Raw genomic sequence first — 21019 nt, 5'->3', positions numbered from 1 at the left:
TGAAAGTGGTTTTAGTTCAGTAAATAAAATATTAACAAAGGAAACAGAACTGATATATGTTCATTAAAATTAAACTTACTAACATCATACTAAACATTCAACTTTTAGCTAAGAAGCATCAGGCTCAGGGATCCCACTGAATAAAAATAGTAAGTATAAAGTATTATCTTGTTTAAAATTTCATGGGGACAATCAGGAAAAACAATTGTCTAAAAAAGCCCTTTGAAGGGCAAAAATTAAAAAAAAAAAAAGGTTGAGAAACACCGATTTAAATTAAGCAATATTTACTGATATATTCTAATTAAGCAATATGTTCTGAACATTCTAATTACAAAGGTACCAAGAGAGATGGAGTATAATTATACACTAATGCTAACTGAGATTGGAATACTACAATGCTACAAAATTATTTTAAAATTTACCTAGTCAGTCTTGGAACATTAATTTCTGCCTCTTCAACTGTTTCAGAAATATCCAGTTTTCTTTCTGGAGATATCTTATTCTCATTTGTATCCTTATTTATGTACAAAGATTTCTTCTCATTTTCCATTTCATTACCATTCTTTAGAAATTTATTAACTGGACTTTCTTGGTCATGCATCTTTTTCTGCAGAGTTATTTCATCTTCTCTAATCCTATGAACAAAACAAAAATTAATAAAAGCATGAAAATTTGTAAATACTACACTAAATTAATAAAACACAAGGTAGAGACCAAACTATAGAACTCCCCATATTAAATCTCTATACATTAATAATTGTAAAATAATAAGAGTTTACCTCAATATAATATGTAGAACACTTCCATATGATACTCTCCAGAAATTAAAACGAAAAACTTACATTAGAGTAAAAATAATTAAAACTAATTAAACCAAATTAAAATCAATTTAACACAATTAAAAAATTTTAATTGTGTTAAATTGATTTTTAATTTTTAATTGTGTTAAATTGATTTAATTGTGTTTAATTGGTTTTTAATTATTTTTCACTCTAATGTAAGTTTTTCAATTTTTTTGTTTTAATTTCTGGAGAGTATCATACAGAAGTGTTCTACGTACTATACTGAGGTAACCTCCTCTTATTATTTTACAAAATATTAATATCAACATAGAACGTATTGAGTATTACAGATCTGATTCATACTATCTTATACATTAATAATAAATTCTGTACTAAATTTTAACTGTACGATGAAAGTTCAAAAAAAGATTTGTATTCACCCAGAACTAGTTGTGACAGAAGGGTGATAGAAACACCATGTATTACACTTTTTCAACAGTCACCAAAAAAAAAATAAAAAATTTTTGCCACCTCTCAATACACTTCCACAGGTCAATTCTGTAGGAATCCTCTGACTGTCTTTCAAACCACAACTCGGCAGCAGAAGTCATCTCATCATCAGCAGCAAAGTGTTTTCCATGAAGAAAGGACTTCAGGGCAGGAAAGTGGAAGACATCTAAAAGTACAAGGTTGAGGGAATAAGCAGGATGTGGCAATATTTCAAACCCACACTCGTGGGCACATCTCACTGCAGAATGCTTGTTGTTGTTATTTGGTTTTTAGGAGCATTAGCAACTAAGGCTATGTTGCTCTGGGGATATGCGGTGGTAATTCCCTGACCTTTCCGCATCCTCCATATTTGGTGGTCATGGGCTCGAACCCCAGTCTAATCAAGAAGTGTGTGCTATGCACTGCTGCTGCTCCAGCCCACTTGGCTACAGGTGCCACTGCACAATGCGAAGAATGCACAGGGGGCATTAACATGGAGCAGGTGAACACCTTTTGACAGCTATCCCTGTCCTTTTTTTTTTTTTATAGCAGCACATAGCTTTATGAGGAAATTGGAATAATACATCACAGTCACAATACAGCCATTTTGAAGGTAATCTGTATCACACCATGCTGATCCCAAAAAACTGACAGCATCACCTTGCCAGAATCTGATTGCACCTTTTTTTTGGGGGGGGGGGGTGATTCTGCATGCTTCCACTGTTTTGACATTTATATAGTCCTCTTTCTTTTCTGGCACATCAACATTCATCTATACATTGTACCCTTTCCTTCTTCTGGTAAGGGGTTAGAAGTCTGGGAACCCATTTAGCAGACACTTTACTTGTATGCAACTGTTGATGGGTGATATTCTCCACAGGCCCTACACTAATACGGAGTTCTGCAGCTAGTTCTTTGATGTTAATACGGTGATCTACCAGGATTAATGCCTCAATTTTGCAAATTTCTTCTGTTTTACAGATAGTTGCTGAGCATCCTGGGATTTCTTCATCATGTGCTGAGGTTTTCCAAATTTCAATTGTTTATACCAATGTGCAAAAACACTGTAACTGAGAGTTTTCTCCATAAACAGTGACCAATTCTTTGTGGATTGTTTTTGGTGTTTTCCCTTGGAGAAAGAGGAACCAAATCACTGGTTGTTGTTGTTGTTGTTGTTGTTGTTATTTGGTTTTTAGGAGAATTAGCAACTAAGGCCATAATAACCGGTGTGGTGGTCATTCCCTGACTTTTCCGCATGCTCCGTATTTGGTGGTGACGGGCTCGAACCCCGGTTTAATCAAGAAGCGTGTGTTACGCACTGCTGCTCCTTCCCACCTGGCTACGGAGGTGCCTAAATCACTGGTCCATATTCCACTTTATTCATTATGATACTTCACTTCATTCAGCACTGTAAAGAAAAAAAAAATGCACTGTCTGATCAAAACCAAAATTTGTGTGGTTGCCATAGAGATTTCAAGGTATCAAAACAAACCAAAAAAAAAATCTTTCTACCGCAACTACTTTTGGATGAATATAAATCTTTTTTGAACCACCCTCATATTAATAAAGAAGTATCTTTGTAACTTTATGGCTGCATTTTAAACACACACACCAGTTAATCAAGTATAAAAAAAATCCTTAACAACATGTATAACACCATTCTGATAGTACTGTAAGAGAATGAATGTATAATGTCACCAGTATCCAGCAGCAGGCAAACCAGTCATACTACAGCACAAAGTGCAGCAACCATGGTATCTCTAGGTTAATGGACTCTGAAAGGAACATTATTGTGGGTTGTTACTACACAAGATCAACAAAAAAAAAGAAACCAATCACAAGTAATGCAACAAAAAATATGTAGTCACTCCATACAGCTAGCATGGCAAAGCAAGTTCAAGACAACAGTATGACTATAATGGAATAACTCATCATGGGGTTAGAAGTCTGGTGATGACTGAAATGAAGTTTTGGCTCAAACACAACCCCTGATTGGTGTGGCTTTCAACAAATCATGCAATAACCACAGCACTGCCACTGTCCATTTTCAGCAACAAAATACATCGTCGGGGCAACAAAATACAATACTATGAGTTCTGCTGTAAAATGCATGCTAGATAAGGTTTATTTTGCTGTTGTGTTTTTGGGATATTTTAGTGAATCAGGTACTTTACTCAAAGTACACCACTTCACAAATCATTCTGTTTATTGTGGATATATTTGTTCCTACATAATAATACAGTAGACTGTTGAAATAACGGCACCCCAAATAACAGAACATTCAAGCTAATGGCACATTGAGATCGGATGTTTACATACAGCACAGATGTCTTGCAGTGGCAAAAAAAAAAAAAAAAAATGGCAAGTCACGTGATTACTGTATTTGTTTACGTTGGCCATTTTGAAAGCGAATTCTGTACTGATATCACGGATTATACTGCTGTTCTACATTTATTTTAAATTAAAACCATCCTCACTATGACTCCTAAAGTTAATAAACCTAATACAGAGAAGAAAAAAAGAACAATACTAAAGCTTAGTGACAAACTTGATATAATCCAAACTATTACATTAGGGTCACCTGGAAAGCTAATTCATATACACATGTGTACTGTCTGTAAATTGGCATGTGTCCCCGGGTTGATTTGTCTGTTTTTCTTGACGAAAAACCTCAGTTTCTGTGGGAAAAAACATTGCTATCTGTGCCCGAGACCAACTAACTCAGCCATGGAATGAAAAAAGCCCCATAAAAGTTCTTCGCGTCATCGATGGGATTCGAACCCGGGCCTTTTCCATCTGGTGTGAGGAGGACGGTGACAACACCACTGCTATCCATGCAGACTAAATTTGATATAATAAAGAAAATAGATGGGGTGTAAGCGGGTGTGTATTAATGGCAGAATATAACATTGGATCGTTCGTCAACATATTTATGTTTTTTATGTGCAGTTAATAAAATTGCATTCTTAATCTCTCTATTTCTTATTTAGCCTCATTATTTCTGCATTAAATATATTAAAAATAAAACTTTCTATATAACAGAAAAATCTAAATAACAGCACCTTGAATCCCCAAAGGTGCTGTTATTCTAAGTCTACTGAATTATGTAGGTAAAAATGAGTATTCATAAATTTGCGTGATGTCATCTGAACAATTCTAAATAACACATGGGAAAAAATCATACGTTTTCCACTTGAGATTAACTGACTACAGCTTCAATTTAAGAGGTCTTAAAGAATCCCTCCAGTTTGACAGTATTTCAACCCAGATCTCTTCAAATGAGAGGAAAGTAATCAACCCACTATAATGTCAAAGAAGACAATTTACTTTGCTGGACCAAGACAGCCAAGATTTGTTTCAGTAGGGAAACATTTCATCTGTTTCGTTTGATTAACTGGCTACATTTCAAAACCACAGAGGCCATTCCAAAAAAATATATAGCTAAAGGAAAATAACAGCAGAAAATACATTTTTTCATATATTGTTCCATAGCATAAAATCCCTATTCCAATTTTCAAAAAAATTAAAGAAAATATAGTTCTCTGTAAAATTCTCCTTGGATTCATCTGAGTACAGATATTCTTCCCTGAATCATCTAACTGTACTCTTATGAACATTCAAAAGTTACAGAACCTTATGCACATTATTCACTTTAATGAAAAAAATACACTGGAAAACAAAACTTCAGAATGAATAATTTAATTTTTCAGTGAGTTCATTCTTGACTACATATCCATAATACTGATCCATACCACAAGAGTTGTTCCATAAGTAATGCCTCTTGGGTGATAAAATTTTTTGAAATTGACCTAGTGTCATGAAGTTTTATATCTATTTCTAGTATAGATAGTAAGGCATGGGAGCCTTGGAATATTGATAATATTAGCCACAGCTGTGGTATAGACCTGAGGGGGGGAGCGACTCGAGCTGTAGAACCTCACTTGAGGAGCCAATACTCTGAGGCACACACTGGTTTGATGATGCAGACGGCTGCCGATGCCCATATTTCTGGCGCATACAACAATGGTGGGTAGATAATGGTTGAATTTACCTGACCATGATGGATCTATCAGTTACATGTTGCAAGAGCTGTTTACACAGCCACCTAAGTACGGCAACACTTGTGAACAGCATGTCTACGTGATGACTGAAATGAAGTTTTGGCTCAAACACAACCCCTGATTGGTGTGGCTTTCAACAAATGGGATGGAGGCTGATTCTAAAATTTGGCCTGCACCTCAATCCACAGAAGTCATGATTTCTGACTTCTGTGGATTGATGTGCAGGCCAAAATTCTTGAGGTAGGCAGTAATTGATGACAGAGAAGACTGAATGCCTGCATGACTTATTTGGGAGTCTTTATCAGGTTTGACTGGTATGAAAATCTTTTAAGTCACAGCATATGCCAAGATATTCAAGGTGTCCTGTATAACTAGTGGTGCATGAAGGGTCGTGAACAAGAGGCCAGATAAAACCCTTGCAGAACTCCGACTGACATCATTTTACTATAAGAACTATTTAACTGTGTGCAATTTAACTGTGCAATTATGAAGTAGATATGACAGGAAAGCCAAAGTGTCACTCCTCAATCAGGTAGTATCCCAAAACAGCTTGAACAGAGAAGGAATATTCACAGCATTGAATGCTAATTCAATGTTGAGGTGGGTGACTGCCACCCCAGTTCTTTACTGTTTTCAAATGCTGTAAAAATTTTGTTAGTGGTGGCCAAAAGATTAGTTACTGTTTATCTATTTGGGAGTGCATAATGAATTTGGAGAGTTTTATCTGAGAGTATCATTCTGGTGAGAATAGGCAGCAGTATTTTTTTGAGCAACTTCAGAAGGGTTGATGAATTAGAGATTAGCCTGTACTGTTGATGAGTGATGGAGTGCATACTTTAGGAACTAGTCTCACAGGGTATTCCTTCCATTGGTGTGAGAAGCAGCATGTTGACAACACTAAATTAAAGACAGCAGCAAAGATTGTAAAATATACAGACTCAAGCATTTTAACACAAATTGGAATTGAGTTTATGGCAATGTTCACCTTTTTTTTCGCAGCAGCACTCTAATGGCACCTAGAAGCCACCTTTGACCAGCACGGAAGCAACACGTCATAAGTCACATTTTCAAAGTGGTAATAGTAATGTGAAAACAACAATGAGCCAATGGCTATGCAAAAAGGACACAAACTTCTATCAACATGGAAAGGGAAAAACACATCCAATGATGTGACCCTTGTCACACAATTTCTGAGGAGATTAGCTGACATTTATTACAACCAATATTATGGATTGTAATATATAATTACACGTTGCCACTAATGATATTAAGAGTAGCAGACTGGCAGAATTACTTAACAAGTACAGGTCACTATTGAAAAAAAGCCTTGAATTAGGGTTGAATTTGAAAGTGTCTGCAATTCTGCCCAGACACAATAGGAGGGAGTATATGATGAGAGCCTTGTTGATCAATTCGGCCCTGGAAAGATTGTGCAAAGGTCAAGGGGTAGAATTTTTTTCAGCCTGGTCTGTGCTTGTTAACAGGAGAGACTGCTTCTACAGGGATGGGATACACTTAAATAGAAAGGGTGCAAGAATATTTGCTGATGCTATCGAGGCAGTGTTAGGTGGGTCGGAAAACTTCTAGCTTTGGGGGGGATACAAGGACTAATAGATTAACAGTAGCCACTGGCAGAGGTGAAAGTGATTCATGCAATGCTTCTATTGGAATGAGCAGCAGCCTGGAAAACAATATGCAGAGTATTTCAGAGACTGCTGGGAGTCACTGCAGTACAAGTAAACATATGGGTTGTGTTAGGGTAGCCAGGAATAGGAACAGGTGCATGTGTACTTGCGTGTACACCAATGGTAGGAGTTTGGTAAATAAATTTGATGAATTTGAGGTATTGCTCAAAACATCAAATGCAGATATTGTTGGGATATCAGAGACGTGGTGCCACACAGATATAAGGAATGCAGAACTGGAATTTGGGAAGTACAATGTGTAAACAAAGGATAGACAGGATAGGAAGGGAGGAGGGGTTATGCTATTAGTTAAGAAACACATAAAATCCAAGGAAGTGAAGCCAGTCGACATTGCTGAAGAGTGCAGTGTCGAGTCAGTTTGGTGTGACGTAAGCATTGGGAGATCAAAACTGAGAGTAGGAGCATGCTATAGGCTTAATGACTTTGATGAATATAATAAGAAACTGTACAGCAAAATAGAGTGGGCCAGTAAATCAGAGAATCTTATAATGGGGGATTTTAATTTCCCAGATATTGACTAGAATTTGTAGGTTGGTCACTCACACACTATCAAGGTTTTTGTGGATTTATTGGATGATTGTTTTTTACATCAGCATGTTCGGGAGACAACTAGAGGGAGTAATACGCTTGATCTGATTATCAGTAGTGATTCTTCATGCATTAAGAATCTGCAGATAAAGAAACCAGGAGGCAGTAATCACAGTGTGCTGAAGTGCAATTTACTCAAAGAGGTAACTACCATCAGGGGTAAAGGGAAGGGTTTTTGCTTTCGTAAAGGTGACTACAATGGTCTGAGACAGTATTTAAATTCTATAGAGTGGGATCAACTGATGATGTTACCAACAGCAAATTCAAAATGGGAAGCATTCAAAGAATTAATCTTGGAAACTACTAGGCTTTACATACCAATTAAGAAATATTGTTCAAGGTTTGGGCCTAAATGGATGTCAGATGAACTAATGAGACATATGGCAGAGAAGAAAAATGCATGGTATACATACAAATTAATGGGTGACATGGAAGCCTATGATAGATATAAGCTGGTCTGTTACCAAGTCACAAAGGAGATTAGGCAGGCAAGGGCAGATTATGAGAAATCCTTGGCAAAGGATGCAAAGAAAAACAGAAAAGAGTTCTTTACCTATGTAAACAATAGGAAAAGGGATGAATTAGATTGGTCCACTGGATATTGATGGTTCAACAGTTGATGTTCCTGCTCAGGTAGCTAACAAACTAAACAAGTATTTTGAATCTACATTCACACATGAGGAGTTATTCAGGAAGAGGAATGCCAGAGGTGAACTAGATGATTTTGTAATAACTGAGAGGAAAGTGGAGGAGAAATTGTTGAGGGGCCCATCAAGCTCTCAGCTGCCCACATAAAAAAGGCACCCGGGGTGGATGGGATCTATCCAGTTATATTAAAGGAGGCAGCAAAGGAAGTAAGCAAACCCTTAGCCATAATTATGAGAGCTTCTTTGGACTCAGGGGAGGTACCAATAGACTGGAGATGTCCAAATGTGACCCCAATTCACAAAGGCGAATCAAAGGCTGACACAAATAATTATAGACCTGTGAGTTTAACTTCTGTTCCAGGAAAATTAATGGAGGCACTGGTTAAAGAAGCACTGCAGGATCATCTAGACAAGAACTCAGTTATAGCTCAGACACAGCATGGTTTTGTAAAGGGCAGGTCTTGTCTGACCAATTTGATTGGGTACTATGATGTAGTCACAAAAGAACTGGATGCAGGGAATAACTGAGGAGAACTGAGGGGGGGCAGTTGCCTTCTGAATCACAGCCTTCTAAAATGCACAGCTTGCATGATGTTTCTGGAGCATTCAGGTACGGGACATGATATTGCCATGGGGAATGTCTTTATGTGGGCGCGATGCAAGGAGTGTATCGAAATCAGGCAACAACAACTCAGCGTTCTTATGGGCCTATATGAGAGCTTGAAGGACAGGGTGGATGCCCTCGAAGGAACTAAATTGAGGGGCCCATCAAGCTCTCAGCTGCCCACATCAACGCCAGAGCTTGCACTTGGTCATCGTGAAACACAGCGGCAACCCCCAAGGCAGAATGCGCTGGTCCCAAAGGAACTAGTAGTTGTTGGTGACTCTATTGTCAGGGAAACGGGAAACATGCTTTGTAAAAAGGATAGGTGGAACAGGACCAGGGTATGTCTGCCAGGGGCAAAGGTTGATGACGTTGTAGAGCAGATATCATCTTTTAAGGGCACAAAAGGTGATATAGTTGTACATGTTGGAACTAATGATATCAAGAGTAGGAGACCGGCAGAATTGCTTAACAAGTACAGGTCACTGTTAAAAAAAAGCCGTGAAATAGGGTTGAATTTGAAAGTGTCTGCAATTCTGCCCAGACACGACAGGAGGGAGTATATGATGAGAGCCTTGTCGATCAATTCGGCCCTGGAAAGATTGTGCAAGGCTCAAGGGGTAGAATTTTTTTCAGCCTGGACTGTACTTGTTAACAGGAGAGATTGCTTCTACAGGGATGGGATACACTTAAATAGAAAGGGTGCAAGAATATTTGCTGATGCTATCGAGGCAGTGTTAGGTGGGTCAGAAAACTGCTAGCTTGGGGGGATACAAAGACGAATAGATTAACAGTAGCCACTGGCAGAGGTGAAAGAGATTCTTGCACTGCTTCTATTGGAATGAGCAGAAGCCTGAAAAACAAGATTCAGGATATTTCAGAGACTGCTGGGAGTCATTGCGGTACAAGTAAACACATGGGTTGTGTTAGGGTAGCTAAGAATAGAAATAGGTGCATGTATATATAGGTGCATGAAATAGGTGCGTGTACACCAATGCTAGCAGTTTAGTAAATAAATTTGATGAATTTGAGGTATTGCTCAAAACATCAAAGGCAAATATTGTTGGGATATCAGAGACTTGGTGTCACACAGATATAAGGAATGCAGAACTGGAATTTGGGGAGTACAACATCTACAGAAAGGATAGACTGGATAGGAAGGGAGGAGGGGTTATGCTATTAGTTAAGAAATACATAAAACCCAAGGAAGTGAAGCCAGTCGACATCGCTGGACACAGCAGTGTCGAGTCAGTTTGGTGTGACATAAGCATTGGGAGATCAAAATTGAGAGTAGGAGTGTGCTATAGGCCTAATGACTCTGATGAGTATAATAAGAAACTGTACAGGTAAATAGAGTGGGCCAGTAAATCAGAGAGTCTTATAATGGGAGATTTTAATTTCCCAGATATTGACTGGAGTTTGGGGGCTGGTCACTCACACACTAGCAAGGCTTTTGTGGATTTATTGGATGATTGTTTTCTACATCAGCATGTTTGGGAGGCAACTAGAGGGAGGAATACTCTTGATTTGATTATCAGCAGTGATTCTTCATGCATTAAGAATCTGCAGATAAATGAACCACTAGGTGGCAGTGATCACAGTGTGCTGAAGTGGGATTTACTCAAAGAGGTAACTACCATTAGGGGTAAAGGGAAGGGTTATTGCTTTCGTAAAGGCAACTACGATGGACTGAGACAGTATTTAAATTCTATACAGTGAGACCAACTGATGATGTTACCAACAGCAAATGCAAAATGGGAAGCATTCAAAGAACTTATCTAGGAAGCTACTAGGCTTTACATACCAACTAAGAAATATTGTTCAAGGTTTAGGCCTAAGTGGATGTCAGATGAACTGATGAGGCATATGGCAGAGAAGAAACATGCATGGGATACATACAAATTAACACATGACACAGAAGCCTATGATAGATACAGGTTGATCTGTAACCAAGTTACAAAGGAGGTTAGGCAGGCGAAGGCAGAGTACGAGAAATCTTTGGCAAGGGATGCAAAGAAAAACAGCAAAGAGTTCTTTACTTATGTAAACTCTAGAAGGAAGGGGATGAATCAGATTGGTCCACTTGATATCGATGGGTCAACTGTTGATGATCCTGCTCAGGTAGCTAACAAACTAAATGAATATTTTGCATCGACATTCACACATGAGGAGTTATTTAGAGAGGGGAAAGCCAGAGGTGTATTCAACTCTAGCAGTAAGCTAGAGAATCTTGTAATAACTGAGAGTAAAGTGGAGGAGAAACTGTTGAAGATAAACACAAGAAAGGCACCCGGGGTGGATGGGATCTATCCAGTTATATTAAAGGAGGCAGCAGAGGAAGTAAGCAAACCCTTAGCCATAATTATGAGAGCTTCCTTGGACTCAGGGGATGTACCCGCAGACTGGAGATGTGCAAATGTGACCCCAATTCACAAAGGTGGATCAAAGGCTGACACAAGCAATTATAGACCTGTGAGTTTAACTTCTGTTCCAGGAAAATTAATGGAGGCACTAGTTAAAGAAGCACTGCAGGATCATTTAGACAAGACTTCAGTTATAGCTCGGACACAGCATGGTTTTGTTAAGGGGAAGTCTTGCCTGACCAATTTGATTGGATACTATGATGCAGTCACAAAGGAACTGGATGCAGGGAATAACTTTGATATTATATACTTGGATCTTAGAAAGGCTTTTGATACTGTTGCACATGGAAGACTGCTGCACAAATTGGAGCAGTGGACATTGGAGGCAAATTGCTGCTGTGGATAAAGGGGTGGCTGAGGGGGAGAAGACAGAGAGTGGTAATCAATTGACACCGCTCATCGTGGACTAATGTTATTAGTGGAGTCCCTCAGGGCTCAGTTTTGGGTCCATTATTGTTTTCTGTATTCATAAAGGATATTGATGATGGTATATCAAGCTTAATGTCGAAGTTTGCAGACGATACAAAGGTAGGCAGGGTTGTCAAGGACACTACTGACACTATGCTGCTGCAACAGGATCTGGAAAGGTTGAGCAGATGGGCTGAGAGGTGGCAAATGAAGTTTAACATTGACAAATGTAAAGTACTACACATGGGAAACAGCAACCCCAGAGCAACGTATCAACTCTGTGGTACTACACTGACAGTGGTAGAGAATGAAAGGGACCTGGGGGTGGTTGTGCAGGCAGATATGAAGTTCTCTGAGCAGTGCAGACGGCTGCAAGAGTAGCTCATGGTGTATTGTCAATGATATATAGGAATATACAGGTATTTTTCTAGCAGGGATAAGGAGGTGATTATTCCCTTGTATAAAGCAATGGTCAGGCCACACCTAGAGTACTGTATACAGGTCTGGAGGCCTCATTTCAAGAAGGATGTAGAGCTGCTGGAACGAGTACAGAGAAGGGCAACAAGATTAGTGAATGGAACAAAGGGGTGCTCTTACGAAGAAAGGCTTAAGTTTTGCAAATTACAGTGTCTGGAGACTAGGCACCAGCGAGATGATCTGATAGAGGTGTATAAAGCATTGAATGGTTTGAGCATGCTCAATGCTGATGGGATTCTTCCTCTCGCTCAGAATAATCACCTGAGAGGGCATAAATTCAAATTGAGGAAAGACAGATGTAGGATAGACGTGCGGAAATTTGCCTTTAGCCAGCGAGTGGTGGTTGGTGGAACAGACTTCCATCCCTTGTCGTGGAAGTTGATAGCCTAAATAAGTTTAAGGCTCAGCTGGACAGGTATTTTGAACGAACAGAGGGGTGAAGTGGAAGTGGTTTTTTTTTTTTTTTTTGGCTGATGCTGCATAAGCTTGCTTTCTTGCATCAAATGCCTCTACTAATGCTAATGCTAACCCTTAGCCATAATTATGAGAGCTTCTTTGGACTCAGGGGAGGTACCCATAGACTGGAGATGTGCAAATATGACCCCAATTCACAAAGGAGGATCAAAGGCTGACACAAGTAATTATAGACGTGTGAGTTTAACTTCTGTTTCAGGAAAATTAATAGAGGCATTGGTTAAAGAAGCACTGCAGGATCAGCTAGACAACATTTCAGTTATAGCTCAGACACAGGGTGCCTCCATAGCCAGGTGGGCAGGAGCAGCAGTGCGTAGCACACGCTTCTTGATTAGACCGGGGTTCGAGCCCGTGCCCACCAAATACGGACAATGAGGAAAAGTCAGAGAATTACCACTGCATATCCCTGGAACAATATGGCCTTAGTTGCTAATGCTCCTAAAAACCAAATAACAAACAAACAAACAAAGCTGAGACACAGCATGGTTTTGTTAAGGGAAAGTCTTGCCTGACCAATTTGATTGGATACTATGATGCAGTCACAAAAGAACTGGATGCTAAGAATAACTTTGATATCATATATTTGGATCTTAGAAAGGCTTTTGATACTGTTGCACATGGAAGACTGCCGCACAAATTGGAGCAGTGTGGCATTGGAAGCAAACTGCTACTATTTTTTTTTTTTTTTTCGTAGTTGTTGGCGCATAGGCTTCTGTGGCCATAATGCACCTCCCAAGGTTTTTGCAGTACTTTGATCCAAGCCCGAGGCGGGAATCGAACCCGCGACCTTTGGGTTGCTAGGCAGGCACTTTACCCACCCGGCTAGCCCGGTCGGCTGCAAACTGCTACTATAGATAAAGGGATGGTTGAGTGGGAGAAGACAGAGAGTGGTAATCAATGGACACTGCTCTTCATGGACTAATGTTATTAGTGGATTCTCCCAGGGTTCATGTGTTGGATCCATTGTTGTTTTCTGTATTTATTAATGATACTGATGATGGTATATCAAGCTTAATGTCCAAGTTTGTAGACGATACAAAGGTTGGCAGAGTTGTTAAGGACACTACTGGTGCTATGCTGCTGCAACAGGATCTTGAAAGGTTGAGCAGATGGGCTGAGAGGTGGCAAATGAAGTTTAACATTGACAAATATAAAGTACTACATATGGAAAACAGTAAACCCAGAGCAACATATCAACTCTATGGTACTACACTAACAGTGGCAGAGAATGAAAAGCAACTGGGTGTAATTGTGCAGGCAGATATGAAGTTTTCTGAGCAGTGCAGACGGACTGCAAGAGTAGCTCATGGTGTCTTGTCAATGATATACAGGAATTTTTCTAGCAGGGATAAGGAGGTGTTTATTCCATTGTATAAGGCGATGGTCAGGCCACACCTTGAGTACTGTATACAGGTCTGGAAGCCTCATTTCAAGTTCTAGAGACTGCAGCACTAGAGATTACCCTACAATTGTCTCCGACCGAACCACGTGGTACAGTCGGATTTCTGGTGGTCACAACCATAAAACAATTAGCAGTCACCTGTTTATTGGGCTTTTCTGTTAGTGCAATCTATCATAAACGGATAGTAAACTCGATCTTATTGAATTTGTGATAATACAGACAGCTGAAATTCTGTGGGTTATTAGGGTGAAATGTGTTTACACTTCCATGAAACCTTCAATCATATAAAAAAAATTAATTTTCAATATCTTCTCTTCATTCCTATTTTTAAAGCTTTGTAACTTGTTACTCCGTTCTCCTCCGTAGAGCTGCTGGAACAAGTAAGAGAAAGGCAACAAGATTAGTGAATGGAACAAAGGGTTGCTCTTACGAAGAAAGGCTTAAGTTTTGCAAATTACAGTGTCCGGAGACTAGGAACCGGCACGGTGATCTGACAGAGGTGTATAAAGCCTTGAATTGTTTTAGCATGCTCAATGCCGATGGGATTCTTCCTCTTGCTCAGAATAAATCACCTGAGAGGGCATAAATTCAAATTGAGAAATTGAGGAAAGACAGATGTAGAATAGATGTACGGAAATTTGCCTTTAGCCAGCGGGTAGTTGGTTGGTGGAACAGACTTCCATCCCTTGTTGTGGAAGTTGATAGCCTAAATAAATTTAAGGCTCAGCTGGACAGGTATTTCGAACAACCTGAGGGGTGAAATGGGAGTGTTTTTTTTTTTTTTTTGGCTGATGCTGCACAAGCTTGTTTTCTTGCATCATATGCCTCTACTAATGCTAATAATCTAAAACTGACTCCACCCCCCCCCCTGTATTTCTCAAATAATATTGAAAATTGAAACATTCAAATATTGAGTTGAGATACATAAATAGCTGATTTCCAAGAATAATTTTTTGTACTACCTTAAATATTACATGAAATTAAGGATAGATAATCATTCAAATCACTTACTTATTATTTTCTGACTCGTTGTTTTCTTGTCTGTTAGAAATAAAATTAGATGTACTATTCACTTCAGCTACCCCAGAAACAACTTGTTTCTCGAGTGAATCTTCTCCAAATGGTTTCTTCTTCTTTGCATGGGAATCATCTCCAGGTGTTAGCTTTGTTCCTAGAGGCACGATATCACCAGATTCCTGTTTCCGATCTGAACATAAAAAAATACATACACATAGAAATAATATCTTTAAATTGGTACCTATTACAGTCAAACTTGGTTATAGCCACCTTGTAAATAATGAGAACTTGGCTATAGCATCACAATTAAGTCAGTTAAAAAAATCCATATAAACTGTAATTCTCAAAGCTAAGGTCACACAATAAATCAGCAAGCTTATGATAAGTAACTTATGATAAGACATTTGTTACAAAAACGGTAGGCATAGACTTTTTTATATACAGCCACTCCGTAAGGGTTGTTGTGTTCTGCGGAACTCTACATAAGTCGAATTTTATGTAGGTTGGAATTTCCCAAAATGCTTATGCAGCACTTGCAACTATGCATGCTGAATTTGATTGAAGCAAAAAATAAATGTTCAACAAACATGTAAATAGAATTATTTATTCAATTTTTTTATCAAGTGTAGGAATAATTACAAAAGTGTACAAAATTATAAAATTAAAATAGAGAGAGGTGATAGGCATAAAGTCAGCAAGTTTTACCTTTCGAGCATCATTGCCAGATTTAACTCTCCAGCTGATAAGCACAATGCTGTGGAAGTTGAGAGCTGTGGAATTTAGAAGGGGGTTTTTTCCAACACATCACGATCATCACAATCAGCACTGGCAACTTCACTGCATTCCTTAATGTTTTTGAAACCAGCGCAATGATTGAACCTATTAAACCACCCGTTGCTTGCCACGAACTTGGCTTGGGATTCGCAGTACTTATCCTTAATATCTTCATAGATACTTCTTGCTTTTGCTTGAATGGCATTGGACTCAGGGGCACTCGCTTCTGAATCTGATTTTCCATCTATATTATTAATAGCTTTTCCATCTTTGATATAGCACCTGAATGCTGCTTTGTGATCACTGTTGATCTAATGCATCGATCCTTTAACATGTTCTTTTATATGCGCACTGTCCCTTAATATGGTATTCACTGTTGAAGCAGCGAGACCTAATTCCGTGCAATAGATGACAAACTTTGTCCTGCTTCATACTTCTTAATTATCTTCATTTCTAAATCAATTTTGTTTTGTTCCCTAGCACTGCCAGCACTTGCTCTTTCCATTGGTCCCTTTCCCTTCACCATTGTAATAAGTAAGTAGGAATGAACAGAAGATGCTGCAAATTTATTTGTTTTTTATATGATTGAAGATTTCAGTGAAGGGAAACTCATTTCACCATAATATTGTAACATAAAAACCCACAGAATTCCTGTTATCAGTATTATCACAAATGCAATAAGATCGAGTTTACTACCCGTTTATAATAGATTGCGCTAACAGAAAAGCCCAATAAACCGGAAAGTGCAAATTATTTTATTGTTTTATGGCAGTGACCTCCAGAAATGTGTTTCAGAAAAATAACACAAAGGCATTCAAAATTGATTCTTATAATGGAACATATGATAACAATGAAAGTGTAGTGCAATTTCCATTATAAAAATGACCTTTTAGAGAGATAAATACTTAGATATAAGCAAAAATTTCAATTTTCGAGGTCTTGGAACGAATTACCAAAAAAAAAAACAATGTGTTATTGGGTTCACATTACATTATTTTCACGATACCTCCATTTATTCCTACGGGATGCAAAATATGTTTCCAGGTTTTTTTTAAATTTGCAATGGCTGGCAAAAACTTATGTAAAGTCGAATTTCCGTAATTCGGGTATTGCGTAAGCCAGGGAGTGCCTGTATTGCTGATTTTGTAAAATCATCATGCCTTGCTAACCAATCAGTAATACCAATTCATTCTGGCTGCATCCTCAGTTGTGTTAGAAATTTGCCTTTGCTTGAGTTCTTTTCTCACTCTGTACATTGAAGCTCCTTAAGATGCACGCAAATTTAGCTTTTAATTCAAGAACTTCATGAACTTGCTTCTCAGGATGGAGTTCTACTGATTATGGTGGATTCCGGTTATTTGGGCCACAGGTTAATTGGGGCAAATCTTAAAGAACAGAACCCAAATGAGAAAATAGCCAAATTTACTTTGCTTAATTGGGACAACATGCTGTTTAATGGGGGCAGGAGACTGCAGCACTAGAGATTACCCTACAATTGTCTCCGACCGAACCACGTGGTACAGTCGGATTTCTGGTGGTCACAACCATAAAACAATTAGCAGTCACCTGTTTATTGGGCTTTTCTGTTAGTGCAATCTATCATAAACGGATAGTAAACTCGATCTTATTGAATTTGTGATAATACAGACAGCTGAAATTCTGTGGGTTATTAGGGTGAAATGTGTTTACACTTCCATGAAACCTTCAATCATATAAAAAAAATTAATTTTCAATATCTTCTCTTCATTCCTATTTTTAAAGCTTTGTAACTTGTTACTCCGTTCTCCTCCGTAGCCGAGTGGGCAGGAGCAGGAGTGCAGTAGCACACGCTCTTTGAGTAGACCGGGGTTCAAGCCCCTGACTGCTGAATACCGTCGATCTGCCAACCCGCACTGGACCAGCATGGCAGATTATGGTCCATTTCCCTCAGCATGAATTGTTGAGGAGGCTTCCATCCTGCAGTGGGTTGATAATGGCTGCACTTTACTTTTTACTTTTACTTCGTTCTCACTTGCGTGTATCATGTTCCTTGCAATTTTTGTGTGCCATGTACTTTGTTATTGATTGCTTATCTTTTTACTGTTTTAAATTTTAACCCCCAGCCACAAATGTCAGTGAACAGAAATGTCAACTAGTTAGTATATACATATTACAGTACCTATTAACTATTCCGATTTTCATGTATCGTTTAATTTTTTAATTGGTAAGGTAATAAAAGGTAAATTTGTGCCTAAAATATCTTTACTTTTATAGCCTGTGGATAATATTCCTCCTATTTTTGCTAATTAGAATCGCAGTTTAATAGAATTAAAATTCAATTCACAAACGTGATCACAATGACCGGCGCTTACTACACATCATACAGTGAATGGTACTTTACTATGGCGAGTCCATCGTAACGTGAGGCGCCTCCATAGCCAGGTGGGCAGGAGCAGCAGTGCGTAGCACACACTTCTTGATTAGACTGGGGTTCGAGCCCGTGCCCACCAAATACGGAGGATGTGGAAAGGTCAGGGAATAACCACCGCACATCCCCGGAGCAATATGGCCTTAGTTGCTAATGCTCCTGAAAACCAAATAACAACAGCAAACAATCGTAACGTGATTTGATTGTACAGTGAACCAATTGTAAAGCGGGGGTCCATTGTATTTTTAACTATTTACGTGACACTTCGGATAACTGAGGCAGCCGCTGAATCTAGCCAAAATGCACTAGTCCCGATGTGTCCCAAATAACCAGAATCAACTGTATTTGTTTATCTACTAACTGAATACTCTATTAAATGAATGTTTATCTACCATAAATATTCAACAATTTTCTTCAAAATATATATACTTCAGTCGTGCTGGAGAGACAGATAAAGAAAGAACATGGTTTGAGTAAAAATCCTTTAATACTAGTTAAAGGCAAATTAAACAAACAAAACAAAATAAAACAATATAAATCTACCAAAAGCTTTAGGACTTGCGTAAACCTTCTACTGTTGGAGAATGAGCATTATTATAAAATAAAGAATACCAGGTGCTCAGCCATGGTAGTCGTGCAAGGTGAAATGCATGATACTGATGCAGGTAACAATCAGTTGCTGGGAATAGAGGCTTGTGACTGTAACTGTAGTTGTTCAGTGTTTTGTTTGTTTTGTTTTTTTTTAGGAGCATTAGCAACTAAGGCCATATTGCTCCGAGATATGCGGTGGTCATTCCCTGACCTTTCCGCATCCTCCGTATTTGGTGGTGATGGGCTTGAACCCTAGTCTAATCAAGAAGCGTGTGCTACGCACTGCTGCTCCTTCCCACCTGGCTACGGAGGCGCCTGTAGTTGTTCAGTATGAAGCATGTGCCAACATTTATCATTCTGGATGATAACTACTTCCATGATGGGATGGATGCATTCTTCCTTATTTCAGTTAAAGGCACTTCAGCAACAGGAAATGTGGAGCAATTCCAACCAGATGTAATGATGGTAGTGTCGGGGCTGCCCGATAATTTTAAGGTCGCGGCGTGGATTGAGGTTGTGCTGGCAAGACCAGAAGTGCTCTGCAATCGCTAAGTGTTCTGAATCTGCAGAACGGATTGCTCTCTCATGTTCAGAGATTTGATCTTGGAGACTCCCCAACATAGCAGCCAGTGCAGTCACGGCGATCCCCCCACCCCTCCCTTTTGTGAAGCAGTTCGGTGTACAACATTTCCTGCCATGACTGCACTGGCTGCTATGTTGGGGAGTCTGGCAGGAGGCGACAAGATCGAATCTCCGAACATGAGAGAGGATTCCATTCCACATATTCAGAACACTCGGCGATCGTGGAACACTTCTGGTCTTGCCAGCACAACCTTGATCTGCGCCACAATGTTGAAATTATCAGCCATTCCCGACACTACCGTCATCGCATCTGGTTAGAATCGCTCCACATTTCCTGTTGCCGAGGTGCCTTTAACTGAAATAAAGGACGCATCCATTCCATCATGGAAGCGGTTATCCTCCAGAATGATAAATGTTGGCACATGCTTCATACTCAAAAACCACAGTTACAGTCACAAGTCTCTACTCGCAACAACTGATTGTTACCTGCACCCATGTCACACATTTCACCTCACCTGACCACCACAGCTGAGCACCTGGTATTCTTTATTTTATAATAACACTCATTCCCCAACTGAAGAAAGACTACGCAAGTCCGAAAGCTTTTGGTAGATTTATATTAATTTATTTTGTTTGCTTAACTTGCCTTTAACTAGTATTAAAGGATTTTGACTCAAACCTTGTTCTTTCTTTATCCATCCCTCCGGTATGACTGAAATATATATATATTTTAAAACGAATCCCAGAGATTTCGTTTAAAATTTTTTTTTTTCTTCAATTGCTCTACAGACTTTTTTTCCAGGAAAATAGAGCACCATTATACTGTAGCTTCTCTTCCATACTAAAAATAACTTTTTAGCATTAGCATAAGTAGAGGCATATGATGCAAGAAAGCAAGCTTATACAGCATCAGCCAAAAAAAAAAACAAAAAAAAACCCACTTCCCATTTCATCCATCCATCCATAGAATTTGTCCAGTTCTATCTTGAATTTATTTAAGCTGTCAACTTCCATGACAGGTAGAAGTTTGTTCCAGCAATCGACCACCTGCTAGCTAAAAGCAAATTTCCCCACATCCATTCTACAACTGTCATTCCTCAAGTTGAATTTATGCCCCCTCAGGCGAGCAATCTGGGCAGGAGGAAGAATCCCATCAACCTAGTCTCTGCAGTCACTGCAATTTGCAGAACTTCACTGATAAAAACAGAATTTTGAATTTAATAATTATAACAACAAAAACATTGCCGTCCTTTCAATAATACTATAACCAAGTTTGACTATAATCCTATTATTCAATGAGAAACATACCAAAGGGTGATGCCAATTTAAATCAGGTTATGGCAACAAAATCTTATAATTATTATTATTTTTTTTTTGTGTGGTTTCAAAAAAGGAAAAATTAATTCAACTAAAATGAAATTTGGTTATGAGTAACTCAAAGATTCAGAATAACAAGATAAACATTTCGGGCTAAAATAGATTTTTGCAAAACCGTTGTCATAGCATTTATTTCCTGAATCCCGATCATACTAATACCAGTATAAGCAAAAATGTTAAATCAAAATCGTACTACCCTTAGCAGTGGAA

General features: G+C 38.8%; 1 protein-coding gene across 2 annotated transcripts in view; it reads right to left on the bottom strand.

Annotated features, from left to right (window-relative positions):
* HBS1 (translation elongation factor EF-1alpha (GTPase) HBS1) overlaps nucleotides 1–21019 on the bottom strand; it is a 295975-nt gene that overhangs the window by 83896 nt on the left and 191060 nt on the right. For both annotated transcript variants that reach the window (XM_090371173.1, XM_090371174.1), the window contains 2 exons: nucleotides 15073–15268; nucleotides 423–635 (listed from right to left, as the gene is read on the bottom strand). In XM_090371173.1, coding sequence (XP_090227299.1) covers nucleotides 423–635; nucleotides 15073–15268 — 409 coding nt within the window. The remainder of the gene's footprint in view (nucleotides 1–422; nucleotides 636–15072; nucleotides 15269–21019) is intronic.

Source organism: Mastigoproctus giganteus, chromosome 4 (assembly GCF_048544385.1).
Source record: "Mastigoproctus giganteus isolate SK-2022 chromosome 4, ASM4854438v1, whole genome shotgun sequence".
NCBI classification, from domain to species: domain Eukaryota; kingdom Metazoa; phylum Arthropoda; class Arachnida; order Uropygi; family Thelyphonidae; genus Mastigoproctus; species Mastigoproctus giganteus.
Note: the sequence above shows the minus strand (reverse complement) of the source record. Positions and strands in the feature narration are given on the sequence as shown.